The following is a 19362-nucleotide window of genomic DNA, read 5'->3' on the forward strand; positions in this document are numbered from 1 at the left end:
GTACTGCAGTCAAATGTGGCTAGCAGTAGTCTTGCTGTGTATTCTCCTTCACTGACCCCTGGGTGCTGCTTTTCTTAGCAGCCTTCCATACTTGCAGAACACTCTGAGGGTGGGATTTATAATACCAGTTACTGGGCAGCTTTCTGTATCCTGCCAGAGGAATCCTGCCATGTGAACTTGCTCTAACTAATACTGCACAGCTCTTTCTTGCTGCACAGCTGCAGCAAGCAGGAAACACAGAGTCATTAAGAGAAACAGGACCAGGACCATGGTGGACTGTCCACATATCCCTGCACTGAGACACTCCATGCACCTAGCTACAGAAAGGGAGGGAAATCAAACCCCAGAGTAGCTTGTGTATCCCTGTTTACAATTTGGTTTATTTTCTATCTCCAGTTCCAGCAATTTGGTGATTGTGAGGATTTAGTCACTGGTGCCAGTGCCCTGGAGATACATCCAGAACAAAGCATGTTTCTGGGGCGTTTAGTTTGGTGCTTGGGTTTGGGTTCATTTTTAAATATGGGCAGAACTGCTAAGAGCAGTGGTGGTTTCCTCTTCATATGGACAACACACATAAAGGGCACCGCTCTGAAGTGATACTTTGTTCTGAGACATGATTTTGTGATTCCAGTGCAATTTTTCTTTTCCCTGTTAGATTTCCTATAAATTATTTTTCAAAAAAGTAAACTTCACCTTTTTTTTTTTTTACAAGAGCAGTACCTCATTTCCCCAACTTGTATATTAAAAACGTATCTTGAAAACATTATTCTATTTTAAACCACGTTTGAGCACTTAAAAGCTTTTTGTCATACTATCCCAACAGAGGGCATCTTTTTCAGCAAAATCATTGTATACAAATTATACGAAAGATCATTTCATACAAAAATGTGCCCTCTCCAGGAGGGTTTGAAAATGCATTTGTGCTACTAATTAGGCTGAGTATATTCATTGTTTTCAAGTTATGCTTTACAAATGCCACACTCAGACTGCTCTGTTAGTTCTCAGAGACGTACACAAAAGCAATAGTTGGCAGCCTCAATCAACTGTGTTTTGGCTCCATCACTTTTGCTCTTTGTGAAGACATTTTCAGCTACAGAAAGCCATTCATCAGCAGAAGTACATAGTAGCCATACTTGTAGCAAGACCTCACTGGAGAACAGGATACCCAACAGAGGGGATGGGAAGGCTACCTTTGAATCGGGCAGCTCACTAGTCAGCTACATAAGGTCATTCTCTGCTATGGGACAGCCACCAGATGAAGCCATCCAACTAACTTTTGTGTCCACTAAAATAATGCAAACTCAAGTTAGAAACAGCTTGACTACTGTATTTAGAGCTGTACTCTCTGTGTTCTGCTGCAGCATTAAGGATGCCCTGCCTAGAAGCAAGGAAAAGCATATTGCTTTGTCTCAGGATAAGGACGCTGACAAAAATCAGCTATTACTGGAGTGGAGAAATCATTCTAAAGCTGGTATGATTGTACTGGTTTCTGCTTCAGTTTGTGAACTGTTCTGTACCCCCTGACAGCTAGGCCTGCACTGAGCAGGTATGCCATGATAGCTATGCAGCCTGCGAAGCCAGTAGCAATCTCTGCCCCATGCAGGCTGCATCTAAACCCCTGATAGCCTTTGCTTTGATAAAGCTGTTCTCTCTCTTTGCACACTGATGAATTATAAACCCCCAGCAAAAAATGGAAGAAATAGTATAGAGCAGGCACCATGCCAATTACAATGACGATGTCCAAGATGCATTCAATTAGCAGCCAGGTTGGGAAATGCCACGGTAACCGCAGAACACCAAGCAAAATAAGAAGGCAAGAGAAGACCAGGAGACACCCTCCCACGGCCATTGCAGCTCTTGCGATTGGCAGCTTTTGTAGGTAGAAGCGCTGGTCGAGCTGCTGGGCTTTTTCCCCGTCTGCTCCACTGAAGCCGCTGTACGCCCCGCCAAAGTGATAGTAGTAGACGCCCCCCAGGCTAGGTAAACCCGTGTAGCCTCCCGTCGAGCTGCCGGACACGGAGGTGCAGGCCAGGAGCAGCACGGCGAGCAGCACCTCCACCACCTGGCACCAGGCTGAAAGGGGAAGGGCAGAGGTGGGCCCGCGGTCGGACGGCAGCGAAACGGCAGCTCCCGGAAGGAAGCCATCGGGCCGCTCCCGCGGCCGCCTCCCGCCCCACTCACCCCTGCCCGTGCGCAGGTAACCGCAGCGGCGGCACTCCAGCAGCCCCGGCGCGGCTGCGCAGCTTCCTGGCGGCCCCTCTGGCCCTACTCCAGGCACGGCACTGAAGGAGGACTGCGGCGGGGACGGCAGCCACCCAACCGGGCCCCTCACGGCTGCGTGCCCACCCCGCCGGACCTCGTCCCGTGCCCCAACCGAGCCCCTCACAGTAGTCTGCCCGCCCCGCCGGACCCTGTCTCGTTCCCCGATCGGGCCCCTCGTGGCCACCTGCCTGCCCACCTCACCGCCCGCCCGCCCCGATGTTTCCCGGCCGTGGGAGCTGCTCTGCTCCGCCATGGTCCGGCGTGGCCGCGCACCGCCGGCGCTGGGACCAGAGGGCTGGGTTGGGCGGCCGGGCGCGCAGCTGGCACCGGCTCGGTGCGGGATCGCGCTGCGATCGGAGTGGCGAAACCTCCGACCCTTCCGCCCGGGGCTCGCCGCAGCCCTGCCGGGGTCCTCCTCGGAATGCCGAACGCTCTCGCCACGGCCGAGCCCTGCCCCGCCCGAGGGAGGTGTTCAGGAGGTGCGTCGGGGCCGCTCCCTTCGGCACCTGTTTCGGAGCCGTTCCCCCTCCCTTCACGCAGACTCGATCCCCACAACCCTTGCGGCGACGAGGTCTTGAAGTTCCTCCCCTGCTATGTAACAAGTACTCGTGTGACTTGTTAGAAACTGAGCACCGGCTCATTTTCACAAGTGCTGCGGTTTTTTGACAGTGTCTGCCACCTCGTGCCTCTGTGAACCTCAGTCCTGTCCCTGTTCCCTTCTCAAACCCATGTCCCAGCCTTTTTTGTCTTTGTTTGCACAGCAGTGGCACCATTCCTTTTGTTCTATCAGCTGCCTTCCTCTGCCTTCCCTCTACCTTCCTTAACTCCCTCAACCTGGCTTGTGATGTGGTGATTGGATCTCTGCAGCAGTAAAGACGTGAGTGCACCAGGGTTTTGTAGCAGTCACAGCAGCATGGCTGCCTCTGCCTTGTCCTGTGCTGTTTTTGTGGCTTCTCCAGCTGACATAGTGTGGAGACTGTGTCTCTAGAGGACAGCAATCAATAACTTGGGATCTGTTATAGAATCATAGAATGGTCTGGGTTGGAAGGGACCTCCAAAGGTCATCTAGTCCAAGCCCCTCTGCAGTAAGCAGAGGCTTCCTCAACTAGATCAGGTTGCTCAGAGCCCTGTCAAGCCTCATCTTGAGTATCTCCAGGAATTGGTCCCCAACCACCTACATGGGCAACCTGTCCTAGTGCTCCATTACCCTCATGGTAGTGTCCTGCAGTGCAGCTGCCAGGTCACCCTCTTCAAGCCACACTCAGGTAATTTTCTTTAGATGTATTACCTTACATTTATTCAGACAGAACCAAATAGACCTCTTCTGTGTCTGTTTGCTGGAGGCCACTTCAGACAATATGATGTGACCTTTCTACTGGCAGCTCCATTTCCATGCACAATTGTGCCCTGCTGCCCAGTGGGACTGGCTGTCATCCTGTTCCAGGAGGCTGCTGAGCACAGCCACCACCTTCTGGCAGAGGAGGCAATGAGCTAATGATTCCTTTGTTTATTGGTGGTTGCTGGAGTGAAAGCAAGTGCCCAAGATCTCAGCCTTGCACAAGTGTCAGCATTTCTCAGGGCTGTTAAGGGCCCAGCTGATTCTGAAAACTCAGAGGGAAGCATAGAAGATTCCACAGAGGGAATGCTTTGATCCAAGAGTTTGACCAAACACTAACTGGAAAAGCTTTAGCATTGCAAAGAAATACTTTTGTGGCACTTAAGAAAAGAGAGACTTTTTAGGGAAACAGGGTTATGCCATGAGGTCTCAGATACAGTGTCTGAATATGTGCCTCAAGAGGTCCAAATTTGTCACTGAAATGCAGAAATACATTTCCTTCATCTACAAGACTGGTGGGAACAGTGAGATTGCTTCACCCTTCTGTCCTTGCAGGAGCAACAACCCTACAGCTGATCCCACAAGGAACCTAAAAACTGCAGTACTTCTGCACCGCAGTACTTCTGCACCTTGGCACTGCAGAAAACATTTTGCCTGACTCTATGAAGGACAGAAGATCTGAAAACTCGTCTTAAAATCTACTCAGTCTGGGGATAAGAGAGAAGCAAAACAAAATCATTTTTTGTCCAACCCTCAGTTCAGATAGAGGGGATAGGAGTTCTGTGATGACAATAAACTTGGAAATGGGGAGATCATAGGAATTTAGGGTGAGGGCTCTGGAGATAAGGCAGATGCTCAGCAATGAGGATGTTGTGCACTCCTTTTGGTATGCATATATTGCATGGTTCACATTCATGTGCCAGAACCCAGGCCTTCAAGCCATCATGCACACAATGAGCCTTAGTGATCCTTTGTGTACTTTCAGGATTATGAGCAGTGCCATTCTGCTTAGTAGAGCTTCTAACGGCCTTGTGAGGGACATGAACAACTAGGGTGAATAATCATGAGTCAGAAGAAGAGATTAAACAAATGTTTCTCATACAGAGTACTGCTTCTGCAACCTGAGCTGAAATTTTCTTTGGAATTCAGGATGTGCTGGAATTACTTGATTGAAGACAGAGCTGGGAAACCATGCTGTTGATGCTGTGATGCATTCATGTTGTACTAGTGTGTCTGCTGCTAACGGGTGAGGTACAAACTTCAAGGTATTGTAGAACTGGGTCAATCTTATTCCATTTTCTGCTGCTATTTTGATAATTGTTTTTTAAAAAAAAATGCTTTGCATCATCTCACTCCTCCTCAAAGTACCACAGTTGAGTTTGGGCAGCATTACCGTCTGGGTTCCCATTCTCACTGCAACAAGTAGCAGTCAGCAAAAGAGATCAACAAGAAGCTGGGGACACCAAAGTTAATCTTCACCTCTGCTTTGGCTTCTCTCTTTTTTTTTTTTTTTTTTTTTTTTTTTTTGGCTCTGCTGTTTCTGCTGCACTAAAGGGAGGGAAGGGCCTGGTCTGGCTTGCCATGAGCCCAGAGGTCTGACCTGGTTCAGTGCCCTCCCTGGGAACTTGGAGGGTGAAGTGGAAGGAGCAAGTCATGAGCTGCCTCATATTTCTCCAGTGTGAGGCAGTTGAGAGCTGCAGCACAATCACTGCTGAACACCACAGCCAGATTTATTGACTGCCCCACATAAATAAATAACCAGGAACAATGAGAGCAGCACAATGATGATGCAGCAGTGCTGCAGGAAAGAACTGGAGGTTATTGTGAATGACAAACTGAACTCAAGTCCACAGTGTCATCCTGTTGCGAAAAAAGCTAACATTGCTAGGGTATATAAACAGGAATGTCATGTGTAGGACATGTGAAGAAACTCTTCTGCCCACCCCCTCTGCCCTGGTAGCTCTCCAGTCTTGCGCATTGCGTGTCCAGAGGCAAGTCTGTCAGCTGGAGGGGATCCAGATGAAAGCAAAAGAAAGCTCTAGAAATGCAACCCATGAGAAAAATGCCAGTCCTCTCATTTGACAGAGCAGGCGTTTGTTAACAACTTGCAAGCCTGTCAAATAGGGAGGTATCTTAACAGCTTGCAAGCTTGTGAAAAGTTCCTGCCAAGAGGAGGAGGATTTTTTTTATTTCCCTGTCTGTTTTTGGCATGATCAGAAAGCAGTGAGCTTAGCTTGAAGCAAAAGGGATATGACTTAGGCAACCCCCTCGAAAAAGACAGTACTTCTTCCACACACCCCAACTCCACCACTTTGTAAAATGATGAGCAGCTGCTGCCGGAGCAGATTGCTTGGCAGATGGTGGATTTCTATCACTGGGGCTCAAATGCAGTCATGAGAGGGGCTGGCATGTCTGTGCTCCCAGAGAAAGAGGTGCCTGATACTGCCCAGCTGGGGTGGTGCAGACCTCCTCGGGCACATTGCAATGTCAGGACTAGCCAACACTGTGTTCTTGTCTTGGTTACAAGTGCAATGGGCTGGGACAATCTGGCACTTCCTCAGTTATAAGTGCAGTGAGTTGGGACAATTGGGCACTCCCTAAATTTACCTGAAACTCCTGTTCCCTGGGAAATTCCTGCTGCCTGGGTCATAGCCCACTCTGGAAGAAAACAAAACTACGTGACAATATTATAGCCAAATGAAAACAAAGCAAAGCAAAACAAACCAAAAGAAAAACAAACAAACAAAACTCCCCCAAAACAAAACAAAACCAAGCAAACCAACCACACCAAAACCAAGAAAAATCTCACCCAAACCAAAACACAAAAATAACTTGACCAAAGGAACAATAATCCTTCAATTCTATAAATATCAATCCTAAGTGAGACCCTTAGAGCTGTCTGGGATCAGAGAAGGCTTCCCCCTGAGCTGGGAAACTCAGGGGAGATTTCCTGAGGACTTCAAAAACCAGATTTTGAAGAATAGATTCAAAACAAGATTTTGAAGAATAGATTTCATGAGGATTTTCAAGTTCATCTACAGAGCGATGCCAATGAAGAGAAAGGGTTCAAAGATGTTCAACTGGCAAATGCTGCCTAAGGAGAGCAGTGATTCACTACAACTGGATTTTGCAAAGTTTCAGATATAATTTCTCTCTATCTCTATGTATTCTTTGTGTGTGTTAATCTCTGTATTTCTGTGTGTAGATATGTCTCTCTGTGATAGATTTGACTGAGAAACTTTGCTGTAAGTCTGGGGGCAACCTTGCCATTTTTGAATCTTTAAGTCCCTGTGTTGATTATAGCAAATGTTATTAAATCACTCTGATAACTGGCTGATGAATAAGCATCTGCTACCTCAGGACCTTTAAAGTGAGTCATAGAGCGAACCTTGTCTTCAAACTTTGTTGAGTTGCACTTTTATAAATTCATATTGAAACCATTTCTGTTAATACTGTTGATGCTGATTCTTTACATGATCTAAATACCTCATCCACACCACCACCCCACTCACAGCAAGCTCACAGTGTCGCCTTGCCCCACAAAGTCACCATACCCCTTTCCGTCTCTTCCCCATTGGCTGGTCAGTGCCCCTGTGGCTTCAAGGCCATCAAGGGGGCATCTGCCACAACAAAACGTGCGACAGCTCAAGTCTCTGAAGTCATAACTCAAACACAGTTATGCACTGACATAATGTTTACCTGTAAGCAAAGGTAAGCAAGGCTGAACAAGGTGTTTCTTTTCACTGCCTGTACCCAGGAGACGTTAATGCTCACACTTTGTGGAACCTTCCTCTCAGCATCTGTGTTTCCTCATGGCTGTTGGGCCTGTAGCTCACCAGTGACTCCAGCTCTCCGTGAATGAACCTAGAGTGCACTCTGTCTCTCAGCATGCTTGCGAGGGACTCAGCGCCCAGGGTGAACGTGCAAGGGCCTTTGCAGCTGCTGGGCTCCTTCCCCTCCACGGAGGGGCAGCAGTCCATGGCTGGGGACAGGAATCTGGATGGTCCCGCACAGCTGGTATCAGGTTGCAGCACTGCGTTTCCAGACACTGGTATTGTGGGAGGCTCCCGGGATGTCCTGAAAGTATTCCATAGTTTTCTCGACAAACTGCAGCTGTAGGAGAGTGCACTCATTAAAGCAGGTGCGCTAATGCAGCTGGTTTCAGATTGGCCCACAGCCTGCAGAAGAGAGCTCTATCAGGAGCTTAGATGGAGTGTCACTGCCCCTGATGCAGCACCCTGCATTCATGTGTGTTGTGAACAACCTCGTCTGCTTTCAAAAGAACTGCAGTGATCAGACAGGTCCTGAGTGCCACTGCTCCCCTCTCCAAAGTCCTGCTTACAGCCTTGGCAAGAGCACTCTGCAAACTGCTTGCTGCACACAGGCTGCTGTTCCAGAAGTGACACCTCTAGCTAGACTCTACAACTTGGCTTTCAGTGTCATCCACCATGCAAGGGGTGGGTTGGACATATTTGTAGAATATGGAGTCCTGAGCTGCGTGCTCATGCTTCAGGCCTTGGAGGCTCTGTGCACCACAAGATTGTGGAGACCAGAAGACCTCACATGAGCATCCAGAGAAGGACTGGAGTCCTGCAGAGAGAGGAGAAAGAGGTACTAATAGCAGGAGAAACCCACTGACCCCATTGCATACCACCCCTTCATCTGGCCAGTTTCTCAGCCTTGTGTAACTGGGTCTACCTATGTCTCCAGAGCCAAATTTGTTACCATCTTGGCAGCAGACTTCCCCCATGCCCTCCCCTGAACCCCACTACTGTGTGCAGTATTACAGGTAGAGCCTCAGTTGCATCATCTGCAGGGCTGCTGCTAAGCAGAACATGCGGTATCGTCCTTGAGCCCTCCCAGCGCTGTGTTTAACCCTGTCAGGGCTGCAGTAGGGCAAAAGTTGAGACCGGGTGGGGAAAGTGAAGAAACAAACCCTAGGCCTCCATGAACTTCTAAAGGTTGGTCACGTAAGGCGTCTGTAAAAAGAAGGGACAAAGTATTCTGGAACTGTGCAGCATTCAGTAGAGAGTCCAAGTAGCTTCAGTACAAGACATTTATCCATGAAGTGTTTTTAAAAGGTGTTCTTCCTTGTCCAAAGCCTGTAGTGGGGTGGCTGCTGTGGGAGACCTGCCAGCCAAGCTGGGACTGGGGACCCTGGCTGGACCTGCTGCCTGCACTTCACCAGCTCCCAGCCTGCCTCCAGCCCCAAGTCCCTGGCATCCATTGTGGCCTCAGTAATGCCAGCTGAGGCACTGTGGCCAACAGCAGGTCATGGCTCCCCAGCAGTGTCACCTCAGCACCAGCACTAGGGAAGGAGCCAGGGCTTGCACCTGGGGAGATGCAGCCTTTTAGCTGGTGGTGTAGCGAGCATGGATTGAGCACAAGCAGTCCTTTCTTTTACCATGCAGGAGCAAGTGTAACGAGGCAAAAATCACAGTGACTGCTGGCTTCTGCAGGGAAGGTGCCAGCAGTCTTGTTAGAAGATTAGCAGGATCCCTTTTGTCCTTGAGCAACTCTTTGATCTCTGCACATATACTGTCAAGGCAGCAAAGGAAGACTTGAAGCAGCCATTGGAAGACAAGGAGGGTGCAGATGATTCTCTTATTTATCCCAGACCTGCAGGAGTGAAGGGACAGGGAGGGACAGGTTTCACATCACTTAGCAAAAGAGGGCCCTCTGAAAATGGTGTCACTGTACTTTGCAGTACTGTCAGAGAGAGAACTGCATCATTTCTGCTAGCTGCCAAAATCATGAGTTTACTTGGGCCTTGCAGCAACCAAAAAAACCCAAACCAAACCAACAACCAAACCAACAAAAAACCAAACCCAACCCAAAACCAAACCAAAACAAAAACCAAACCCATAGCAATGTGAGTTTCCTTTAACACTTCAGGTCCTGGTGCCTCCAAGACACCAGCTAGGAAAGTGCCAGCCTGTGGAGCAAGGTATCTCCTCGTTATAATGATTCCACATACTGTGCTTTCTCAGCTGCTGCATTGGGAGCCCAGAGCCTTTGAGATGAGGACAGACTGATGCTTTCTGCAGGTTTTGGGAACCATGAATCCACTCTTGGTGCATTACAAAGTGCTAGGGCTGGAATACCTGGACTCTGGGAAGCTTTGCCCCCCACAATCTTTGAGGACAGAGGGAAGTGGTCCAAAGGGAGGCAGCCCAGGGCCTCCAGGAAGCCAAGCTGTGTCTCTGTGTGGTCTGCCCCCAGAAAGAGTTAATGCACAGGCAGGTTCCAGGTGTTTGAAGTGAACATAGTTGCAATGGGGAGGAAAGGGCAATTTTGGGTGGGGAGAGCAGCCCTCTCTGTGAGCCAATGGCTAAACGATTCAGTCCCAACGCCCAGTTTTGGGGATTATTTCATGGGCAAGAATTTGCAGGAAATTCCTCTCAAAGGGATTTGTCCTGAATGAAAAGTAGGACTGGACCCCAAAGCTTGCTGGCGTCTCCCTCTCTGTTCTGTGGAAGGTAAAGTGCTATACTCTGGTACCTTGGCTTTTCTAGGGGGAGAAGTGGGGCGATCTTCCCTGGCTGCCTAACTGGAAAGTGTCCATTGTGCCTTTGTCTACAAGAGAACCATGTTGTGGGGTGCCGTGAAGGCTCTACTGGGATAGACTCTGCACTGTACATTTGAGTCTCAGCCCTGCTGTTGAACTGAGATATGTGGTTCATTCTTTGCTCATTTTTTTTTTTTTTTGCAGCCCTGCTGCACATGTCTTTAGCTGCCTTTCTTTTGGTAGAAAGGAGACCCAGAAGGTACTGGTAGCAAAGGAGCTGAAATCTTGTTTTGTGGCTCTGTTAGATCAGCCTGAGTTGCTATAACTAAGTAGTGAGACGCTGTTGGCAGAGTAAACTACAGCAGCATGGGGCATCTCTAGGTGCATGCTTCACTGAAGCAATGAGAAATTTGTTGAAATGGCAAATTTTGCCTGAACCAGGCAATGCCACAAGTCTTCCAGCTCAGTTTCTGCAGTAAGGAAAGGGTAGCTTTGTTGTGAATGTCTGTGAGCATTGGGATAACTAACTACCGTCAAGAAAGGGCCACCATTCACTGAATTGCCTTTCAGTGGAGCAGAGAAAGAGGGTAATACAGAGAACAAGCAATTTGTGGCAGGCTTACAAGACTCTGTGCCAGTATCAGCAAGAATGGGGGCAGTAGCTCAGGACATGTCTGCCTGCTCAGTCCCTAACCTTCTTCAGGTGGAAAGTCCTGAGTAAGCAGCAATTCATGAGTAAGGCTTTTGCTGGCTGGGTCTGGCTTGTGCTCTGAGTATACATGCTGGGGTGTATAAACACTTTTGTGTGTATTTTGGGGCCTAAAAGGCAGCTCTTTCTCTGCTGTGCCTTCCTTGTTACCCAGACTTGGGCAGGACTACAGGTCCTTTGCCACTTCCCCAATTTCCCTCTTGGCCACACCAGTCGTGCTCCATTTTCTAAGCACAATCTTTTGATCTAGGCTCTCTGTTACTCTCTGTTACTCTCTGTTGCTCTGCTGACAGTGGCAAGTGTCTGTAACCTATACCCTGCCGCTTCTCAGTGTGTCCTTATCACATTGGACCAGAACTACCTTTTTAGCATCTGAGATTTGATTTGCAGAGTGCTGCGTTTCTGTCTGCGGACTGGAGAGATCTTCTGGATGTGAACACATGTAGTGGGCTGATGGTTGTGGCTGCAACTTGTGCTGAGGGGAGAACATGACCTGGTGGCCAGGTGGTCTGGCTCTTTTGTCAGAGGAACATTTGAATCTGCAGACAAGCGGAGACTACAACATGTTGCTAACTCTGGGTTGCTAGATTTAGCAGGGCCTGCGCCTCCTCAGCATGGCAAGTCTATGCTAGGCACTGGTGCAGCTAGCACACAGAGGTACCTTTTTCTTTCCTTCTGCTTTGTGCTCTCAATTGCATGTGGGTTTTCACTTCATCCTGTCCCCATATACAGCCCTGTTTGCTGCTGCTAAGGTGTTGATAGGCAGTAAGTAGGGTCTATGACTTTCAGAAGTTTTACTTTTGGGGAGTTGTGGTCTGTGGCCCCAGACAGGCATGTGTTAACTAAGCCCAGGAAATCCACTTCACACTGACAGCTCTCAGGATGGACTCATACCTGATCCAAGTGAATGGCCATGGAGATCATGCCCCTATGCTGGATGTTCATCTCAAGACCAATGGGAACAACATATCCCTGGGGAAGGTGAAGAGCCGGAAGCCAAGATGGGCTGTCAGGGCTTCTGAAATGTCAAAGAAAACTTTCAATCCCGTCCGAGCCATCGTAGACACCATGAAGGTGGAGCCCAACCCAAAGAAAGCTATGATCTCCTTGTCCTTAGGTGAGCATACTGCTGTGGCTGAAGTGTCTGGGTGGTGGGGTTAACCGTGTGGCTGGCAGATTGCAGGGCACTGAAGTACAAAGCTTCAGGGATAGGCCATACAACCATACAGCTCTATGCCTGTCACAGATGAGTGAACTTTACTATTTCTCAATCTTTGAAAAGGAGACCCAACTGTCTTTGGAAACCTTCCCACAAATGATGAAGTCACACAGGCTGTGAAGGAGGTTTTGGACTCTGGACGTTACAATGGCTATGCTCCATCTGTTGGTAAGCTTACACAGCTCTGCAGATGCTGTCCTTTCTCCCCTAGCCGTTACAGCAGGCAGGGTTTGCAAACCCAGATTGGCTCAGTGCTCTGTCTTCCTGCTGGTAGTTTCAGCCAAGTTCCCTTCTGATCTGCCTTGACCCCAGGACTCCCTTTGGGCTTGACAGACTACCTGGGCCTTGTTTGCAGTTACAGCAAAAAGCATGCACAGATCATAGATCACATCTGCCTCAAAAGACATTCCATGTGCTGGCAGGGACAGCTGCCTCTGTGCCATCAGTAAGCAGTGAAAGCCACATAAAAGCACTTGTCCTCCTGCAGCTCCCTGGCTAACCCCTGCCATGCTCCTGCTGGTTCTGTGCCCAGGGCATGGTGGGGCCAGAGCCTGCCTCCCTGCCCATAGCCTGTCACTGCTCTTGGCCTGCCTGGCCCAGCCGCAGGCTGCACAGTGCTTGTCCTGAGGCAGGACAGCCTCTTGGGACAGCATCAGAAACAAATGAGCTTCCCCTGGCTGGGTGGCAGCTGTGAGTCCTGTTCTTGGAGAAAAAAAAAAAAAAAACAAACAGGGGGAAATGGTCTGTGAACCCCTCTCTTCCATGTGTGGTTCCTTTTTCCCTAGGCTACCCATCCTGCCGGGAAGCAGTGGCCGCCTACTACAGCTGCCCAGAGGCACCGCTGAAGGCCCAGGTACTGATGCCCAGCTGAGGTACTCCTGCTGGAGTGAGCAGGGTGCTGCTGCCCTTGCCTAGACCACATGGCATGAAGACCCTGCCCCAGCTCTGTCTCTCCCCTGCTCATCTGTGGGACTGAAGGCTAGCCCTTGACCTTGTCCCATAGTGGCCTCCCGCTACTCTTATTCCCTGCCCCAAGCCCTTGTCTGCCCTCAGGAAGAGGCTGAGTTTTCCAGCTGGTGGAGATTGCCTGGGACTCATCTTTTTGGCTGAGAAGCTCTCACCTGGCAGAACCTGGGGATTACATCACTGCCACATGGCTGGGGCACTTCAGAGTCCCCAGGCTTTCTGCTGACTCCTGTGTACTCTTTGCAGGATGTCATCTTAACAAGCGGCTGCAGCCAGGCTATAGAACTTGCCTTGGCAGTGCTGGCCAACCCGGGCCAGAACATCCTGGTGCCACGGCCTGGCTTCTCCCTCTACAAGACTCTGGCATTGTCTATGGGGATTGAAGTCAAACTCTACAACCTCTTGGTAAGTGATGGCAGGCATGGAAGGGGCAGCTCTGACATTTCTGCCTCTCAGAAATACCCTGGCCCTGCTTGGGAAGCGGGTGAAGATAACCTGAGCAAACCTGGGCACCCTATCACACCTCACCCTGTGTGGCAAGTCTAGTTCCTCAGCTGTTACTTCCCCTTCACTTCACTAGCCAGAGAAGGCCTGGGAAATTGATTTGGAGCACTTGGAGTCTCTGGTGGATGAGAAGACAGCTTGCCTCATTGTGAACAATCCATCAAACCCCTGTGGCTCTGTGTTCAGCAAAAGCCACCTCCAGAAGATCCTGGCAGGTGAGGCTGACTGTGTGTTGTATCTGGATGGTTGCAATCCAGTGTCCACCCACACTGCCCATGTCTCAATCACTGCAGCACCACGGCTCAGGGTTTTGTTTCTCTGCCCATGACTGACTTTGGCCCAGGAAGCAGGGCTTTCTCAGTGTGAAGGTGTTGCCTTTTCTGGGCAAGAACATGGAGAGCATGTCTTCTTCCTCAAACAGTGTGGCCTGGACTGCTCATTTCTCCACTCTGGTTTTGCAGAGGGAGAGTGTTCATAGGGAGCCCTATGCTTTCAGACACCTGTTCATTCAGCAGCAAGGCTTTGTTGCCTGCCTCCACAGGTAACAGCAGAACTAGGCTCAGCCAAGACAGGATTGAGTTCTTCAAATGCTGAATAGACACCCTCTGCCCTGGGACAGAGCTTCCCTCAGAGCCCTGCCAGGCCCTGCAGCAAAGATCAAGTCTGCTCTCACAGAGCTAAATGCCTTCTCTCCCACAGTGGCATCAAGACAGTGCATCCCCATCCTTGCTGACGAGATCTATGGAGACATGGTGAGTGTCAGTTGCAATCCTTGACACCCCTGCACTGCCTGTCTGATGCACTTGCCCTTTGGCCATGGCACCTAGGTCTCCAGAAATGAGTGACAGCTTCACTCCCTTATCCTGGAGCTCTCAGTCCTCTGGTGTGCAGTCCCAGGGATACCTCTCCTTTCCTCTTCCCAAGTGGCTCGTTTTCATGTGAAAATGGGGGACCTATCACCATCAATTTCCCATCACTTCTCTGCCTCCTGTCTTGTGCCTCATGCACACCCCTGCAGTTCTCACAGTAAGAGGCAGGGACAACCATAACACAGTCTCCTGTTGCAGGTATTTGGTGACTGCAAGTATGAACCCATTGCAACTCTCAGCACAAATGTGCCGATCTTGTCCTGTGGTGGCTTGGCAAAGAGGTGGTTAGTGCCTGGCTGGCGGATGGGCTGGATCCTAATTCATGACAGGAGAGACATCTTTGGTAATGAGGTGAGAACTGCTCATTGTCACTGTCTGCAGGGGACCTAGAGTGTCTTCAGTGTGTGGATCACCAGGGCTTTAACTGATACAGGCATGTGCTACTGCTTTGCTCTCACATGTCCCTTCCTTACTCCATCAGCTCCCATATGTGGCCTTCTACCCACATCTATGATGTAACACACTCCTTGTGTCTTTTTTGTGAGCTTCTAATTCCTTAGCTTTGCCAGTGTGCACTGAAGGTATTGCATGGCTTATCCAGCGTGCAGAGTCCGTATGTAGTCTCTATGCGCTTCTGTACTGTTTCTCTTAAAAGTAAGATCAAAGCAGCTTGCAGTGCTGCCAGTACTTTATCTGGCTATTTGTTCAGTTGTGTTACGAGGACAACCGTCTGCTGCAGTGACCTTGCAACCTAAAGAGCTTTCTGCAGAGGAAGAGGGAGAAGAGGACCAATTGAGTGAGCAGAAGAGCTAACGTATTTTGTCCCCTCCCTGCTTTGAAAGGGTAGATTGTGGGCCCAAATCTAAGGGGGAAATGCAAAGTGGTATTTGGAACAGCTCTGGATTTATTTGCATTGGCTATATTCTGGCCTGTTTTCAGTCAGATTGTGAAGCTCCAAAGGTTGTCTCTGTTTGCATTACAATTCACAGCTTAGAAACAGAGAATGATACCAAAAATAGTCTGTGAATACTTGACATATAGTCAAGCCAATGTTCTTTAGTATTCTGTGCTCACTGAAGAGAGGGGTCTGCACAGCTGTAGCAATACAGAGAGTAGTCCATGGGGCTGCCTGATTCCTTTAGGGACACACAATCTGAGCTGCAAATATCACCATGTTTTCTTCAGATCAGGGATGGCCTTCTAAGACTGAGTCAAAGGATCCTAGGACCTTGTACTCTTGTCCAAGGAGCACTGGAACATATCTTGCAACGAACACCCCCTGAATTCTACCACAACACACTCAGCTTCCTGAAGGTAAACAGGCTGTGACAGGTCAGCATGGTTTGTTCAGGGGCTGTCTGGAGGTAGTCATATCTCGCTAGTTCATCATCCCATCCCTCCCCACCTCAATGCAAGGTGCACTTGTGCCTGTGAGTAGGAGAGGCAAATGAATCTGTTCTAGCAGGAGACATGGTAACTGGGGCAGAAACACTGGCTGTGCTAAGTCTCAGAGAGCCCAGCAGCTGGTGGCCCAGGGAATGGGACGTTTGATACTGATTTGCTGAGCTCAGCTCAGTCACACTTGCTATACTTAAGGGCCATGATCATCCATACTGTTTGCATTTGTTGTGCCTTTATTCGCAGTGGGCAAACCTGTTTATAGTCCTCATCCAGAGCTTGGCTTCCATTTGCTGAGCTGCTTCCTGGAATTTCTCCTGTTTTGAAATTTCTCCTTTCTGCTTTTCAGTCCAATGCTGACCTTTGTTACACTGCCTTATCAGCTATCCCTGGCCTTCGGCCTGTCCATCCTTCTGGAGCCATGTACCTCATGGTAAGTGAGGAGAGTGCCATGCCATGTCCAGATCATCAACACTCATGCTAAGTCTCATTGCCAGTGTTTGTCAGTGGTTTCAGACTGGTGCTTGGTACCTGGTCTCCTTTACCATGGATTTCACATTGTCCTGTGCAATAGACATCTCTCCATCGCTACAGAAGGCCAAAATATTTGGTCCTCTTTTCACATAACTGAGGCTGGTACATTTCACTCACTTGCTCTTGCATACAGCTCTGACTTGTAGTTTGTAAGACAAGGTTGTTTTACCTGGATTTGAAGCTAATTGGCAATGGGAAGCCCCTACATGACAAGTCAGATTATCATACCTCCTGTTGAAGATGTAGCCTTCTTCATACTAACATATCTGTCTTCTGCCTGTGCTGTTGCCTCTTTTTCTGCCTTTTTCCATGCTTTTCTAAAAAAAACAAAACTTTCAACAATCTCAGTTGAGGCATTCAAATATCATCCGTTCAACTCACTTTTAATAATTTTTTCTCATGTTTTCCATCAGTGTCTCCAGACTTTCAACAGTTTTTAAAAATGTGGACCCACAACTGGAGAACACTGCAATATCAACCTAACTCAGGTTCTGTAGATAAGTCGTTGTTGGTTGGCTCCACTTCCACTCTTACTTAGAGCTACATAGGTCATTCTGTTTATGCTCTGTGTAGAGGTATAGCTCTAAGATTCTTTCACAGCTAAGGTATTTCTGCAATATCTGAACATTTATTTCAAATCAAGTAATTTAGTAAAATTTATCTTCCACTGGATCTTCAGATCTTCTGCATTGCCATGTTAACCATCGGACTTGATGATCTTCAAGGCCTTTTCCAACCTAAATGATCCTGTGATTCTGTTCTATGCAACCCTGCAGGTTGAGATTGAAATGGAACATTTCCCTGAGTTTGAAAATGATGTGGAGTTCACTGAGCGACTCATTTCAGAGCAGTCTGTTTTCTGCTTGCCAGCCTCGGTGAGTTCAGCACTTGAGAACCTGAGGCAGCTGTGTGCCCAAAGCAGGGGAGAGCAGCAACAGCAGTTTGTAGCCCTGAGCTCTGGGGACTAGTGGGTTGTGTGCAGGGTCCATGGTCTGTAATTGTGTTTGTTCTGGCTCTGAACTCCTGGTCCTGTGTGTAGGGATGGGGATTGGCAGTCTCTGGCTCACAAGCAGCCCTCAGTCAGGGTGCCAGGATCTTCTTGGTTCCAGGCTTGCTCTGTATTTCTCAAGTTGACAGAGCTATATCACTGAACCCTGTGTACCTCCTGTGTACTTGCTCAAGCTGCTCCCTCAGAGGCCCAGGATTGCTCATGTCTGTGTTTCTTTCTTCACCATTTCTCCAGTTCCCAGCCTCTGTGGGCACAGGGATGGAGTACAGGATCATCATCTATGCCCTGTTCCTGCCTCCTTCCATCTCCACTTCCAACTCTGAACACAGATGGGGGCCTTGAATACTCTCCAGCCCTCTCACTCCTTCCAACCCATTCTCTGGGTCTCACATAACCCACAGAGTCCTGCAGCCTGCCACTCTCACAGCATCACATTTACACAGATGCAGATGGGAGATTTGCTTGGAACATCAAAACCAGTCCCAGACAGCAAGAGTCCAGACCTTCTGCTCGCCAGTCTGTCCTGCACCGACCATTTTGACTTGCTGACACAGCACCTAGGCACTAAGGCAGGGCTCTGAAACTATAACACTATTACAGGATGTCTGCTAGCTCCATTCTTTCTCATTTCAGTGCTTTGAGTATCCAAACTTCTTCCGTGTGGTGATCACCGTGCCTGAGGAGATGATCTTGGAGGCTTGCAGTCGCATTCAGGAATTCTGTGAGATGCACTACCAGGGTGCTGAGGGAGGGCAGGATATGGAGTGTGACAAGTAGCCACAGCTGGCCTCCTGCCTCTGCCAGGCTAGACCTTGTGTGAGGCAGGAGTTGGGCAGGCAGGGCTGCTTCCAGCCAGCCATACATCCCCCTGCCTGCAAGCAGCTGTCATCCTGCTGCTTCACCTTTTGTGCTCCACAGACCCCTCAGCACTACGGGAAGAATCAGCCTCTTCTCTCTCCTCCTCCACTGCAGCTTGCACAGCCTCTGGCGTTCAGTGCCCATGGTCTCCATGTACTCTGCATTTGCACCCTGTGTTGGTCTCTGCTGCCTGTGAACCAGCTGCAGGCGGGGGCACAACGACTGCCCCTGTGCCAGGCTCCATGGCCCAGACTCCATGTGGCCAGTAGCTTCTGTGCTGGCTGTGCTTCCCTTTGGGGACAGGAGAAGGCTGCTATCTCAGAATAGATGTACCCACCTCTCACTTACCTGTGTTACCCTAGGAGGCCAGAGCTCTTTATACCAAGCCCTTTGTGCAACAAAGGGAGTAAGTTATTGTGACTTTTTTTATTAATAAACATTCTAACATGCCAATCCTTGTGCTGTGCTCCTCTTGCACCAGGTATTCCTTGGCACTGCCTGGGTCACCGTTGCTCTGCTCATGGTGCTACAGTGCCCTAGGCCTACCCCTGCCTTGCAGCTGGCTGTCCATGGACTACCCTGTCACCAGACCCTCAAAGGCACCCAAAAGGCCCTGAGGGCAGGTTGAGCCCTGGCAGCATGGCATAGACCAGAGCTGGATATTCCTGCTGATGCTGGCAGCTCGCTGTGGCAGCCTGGCCCCTTGTCACAGAACAGCCCTGTCTGCATCTGCCTGCTGGCCCTCATAACCCTGGAGGTAGTGGCAGGCACTGGTGCCCACTGCTGCAGAGCCAGCCCTGCCAGATGCTGCTGCCTCTGTGTTCAAATTTCATCCTGCAATAACGAAGAAATGGGTGGCACCCCATGAAACGTTTGTACTGTGCAGGATGTTTGTGATATGCCAGCATTATACAGCCTGTCATATCACATATATGGCCCCATAAAGTAATAAAGTGTTCTGATAATTCCGTGGAAACAGGAGGAGTGCCTGTGCAGTCAAGAGGTAGTATTACTCATGGGCCAGCTCAGGGACCAGGGAGCCGAAGAGGCAATATGGAGTGTCTCATGTCATCACCTACAATTCTGTTCACCTGTCCTCCTGCAGAGTCGGGATCCACAGGTCAACTCTGCATTCCCAGGGGCGGGAAAAAATGAGCTAGCTCTAGCTTACATACTGACAGATGTCTTGC

General features: G+C 49.4%; 2 protein-coding genes across 2 annotated transcripts; one reads left to right on the forward strand and one right to left on the reverse strand.

Annotated features, from left to right (window-relative positions):
- Positions 1 to 1462: 1462 nt before the first annotated feature.
- Positions 1463 to 2515, reverse strand: MARVELD3 (MARVEL domain containing 3). Its single transcript, XM_054389505.1, has one exon. The coding sequence runs from the start codon at positions 2513 to 2515 to the stop codon at positions 1463 to 1465; it is 1053 nt and encodes a 350-aa protein (XP_054245480.1).
- A 7523-nt stretch (positions 2516 to 10038) lies between these two features.
- Positions 10039 to 18583, forward strand: TAT (tyrosine aminotransferase). The gene is made up of 12 exons (XM_054389605.1): positions 10039 to 10077; positions 11690 to 11932; positions 12098 to 12202; positions 12820 to 12887; positions 13247 to 13405; positions 13581 to 13719; positions 14204 to 14256; positions 14572 to 14724; positions 15559 to 15687; positions 16121 to 16204; positions 17082 to 17180; positions 17948 to 18583. Exons 2-12 carry the CDS (start codon positions 11698 to 11700, stop codon positions 18089 to 18091), a joined length of 1368 nt encoding a protein of 455 aa, XP_054245580.1. The 5' UTR covers positions 10039 to 10077; positions 11690 to 11697; the 3' UTR covers positions 18092 to 18583.
- The last annotated feature ends 779 nt before the right edge of the window (positions 18584 to 19362 follow it).

The sequence above is a fragment of the Indicator indicator genome, chromosome 19 (genome assembly GCF_027791375.1).
Source record: "Indicator indicator isolate 239-I01 chromosome 19, UM_Iind_1.1, whole genome shotgun sequence".
NCBI classification, from domain to species: domain Eukaryota; kingdom Metazoa; phylum Chordata; class Aves; order Piciformes; family Indicatoridae; genus Indicator; species Indicator indicator.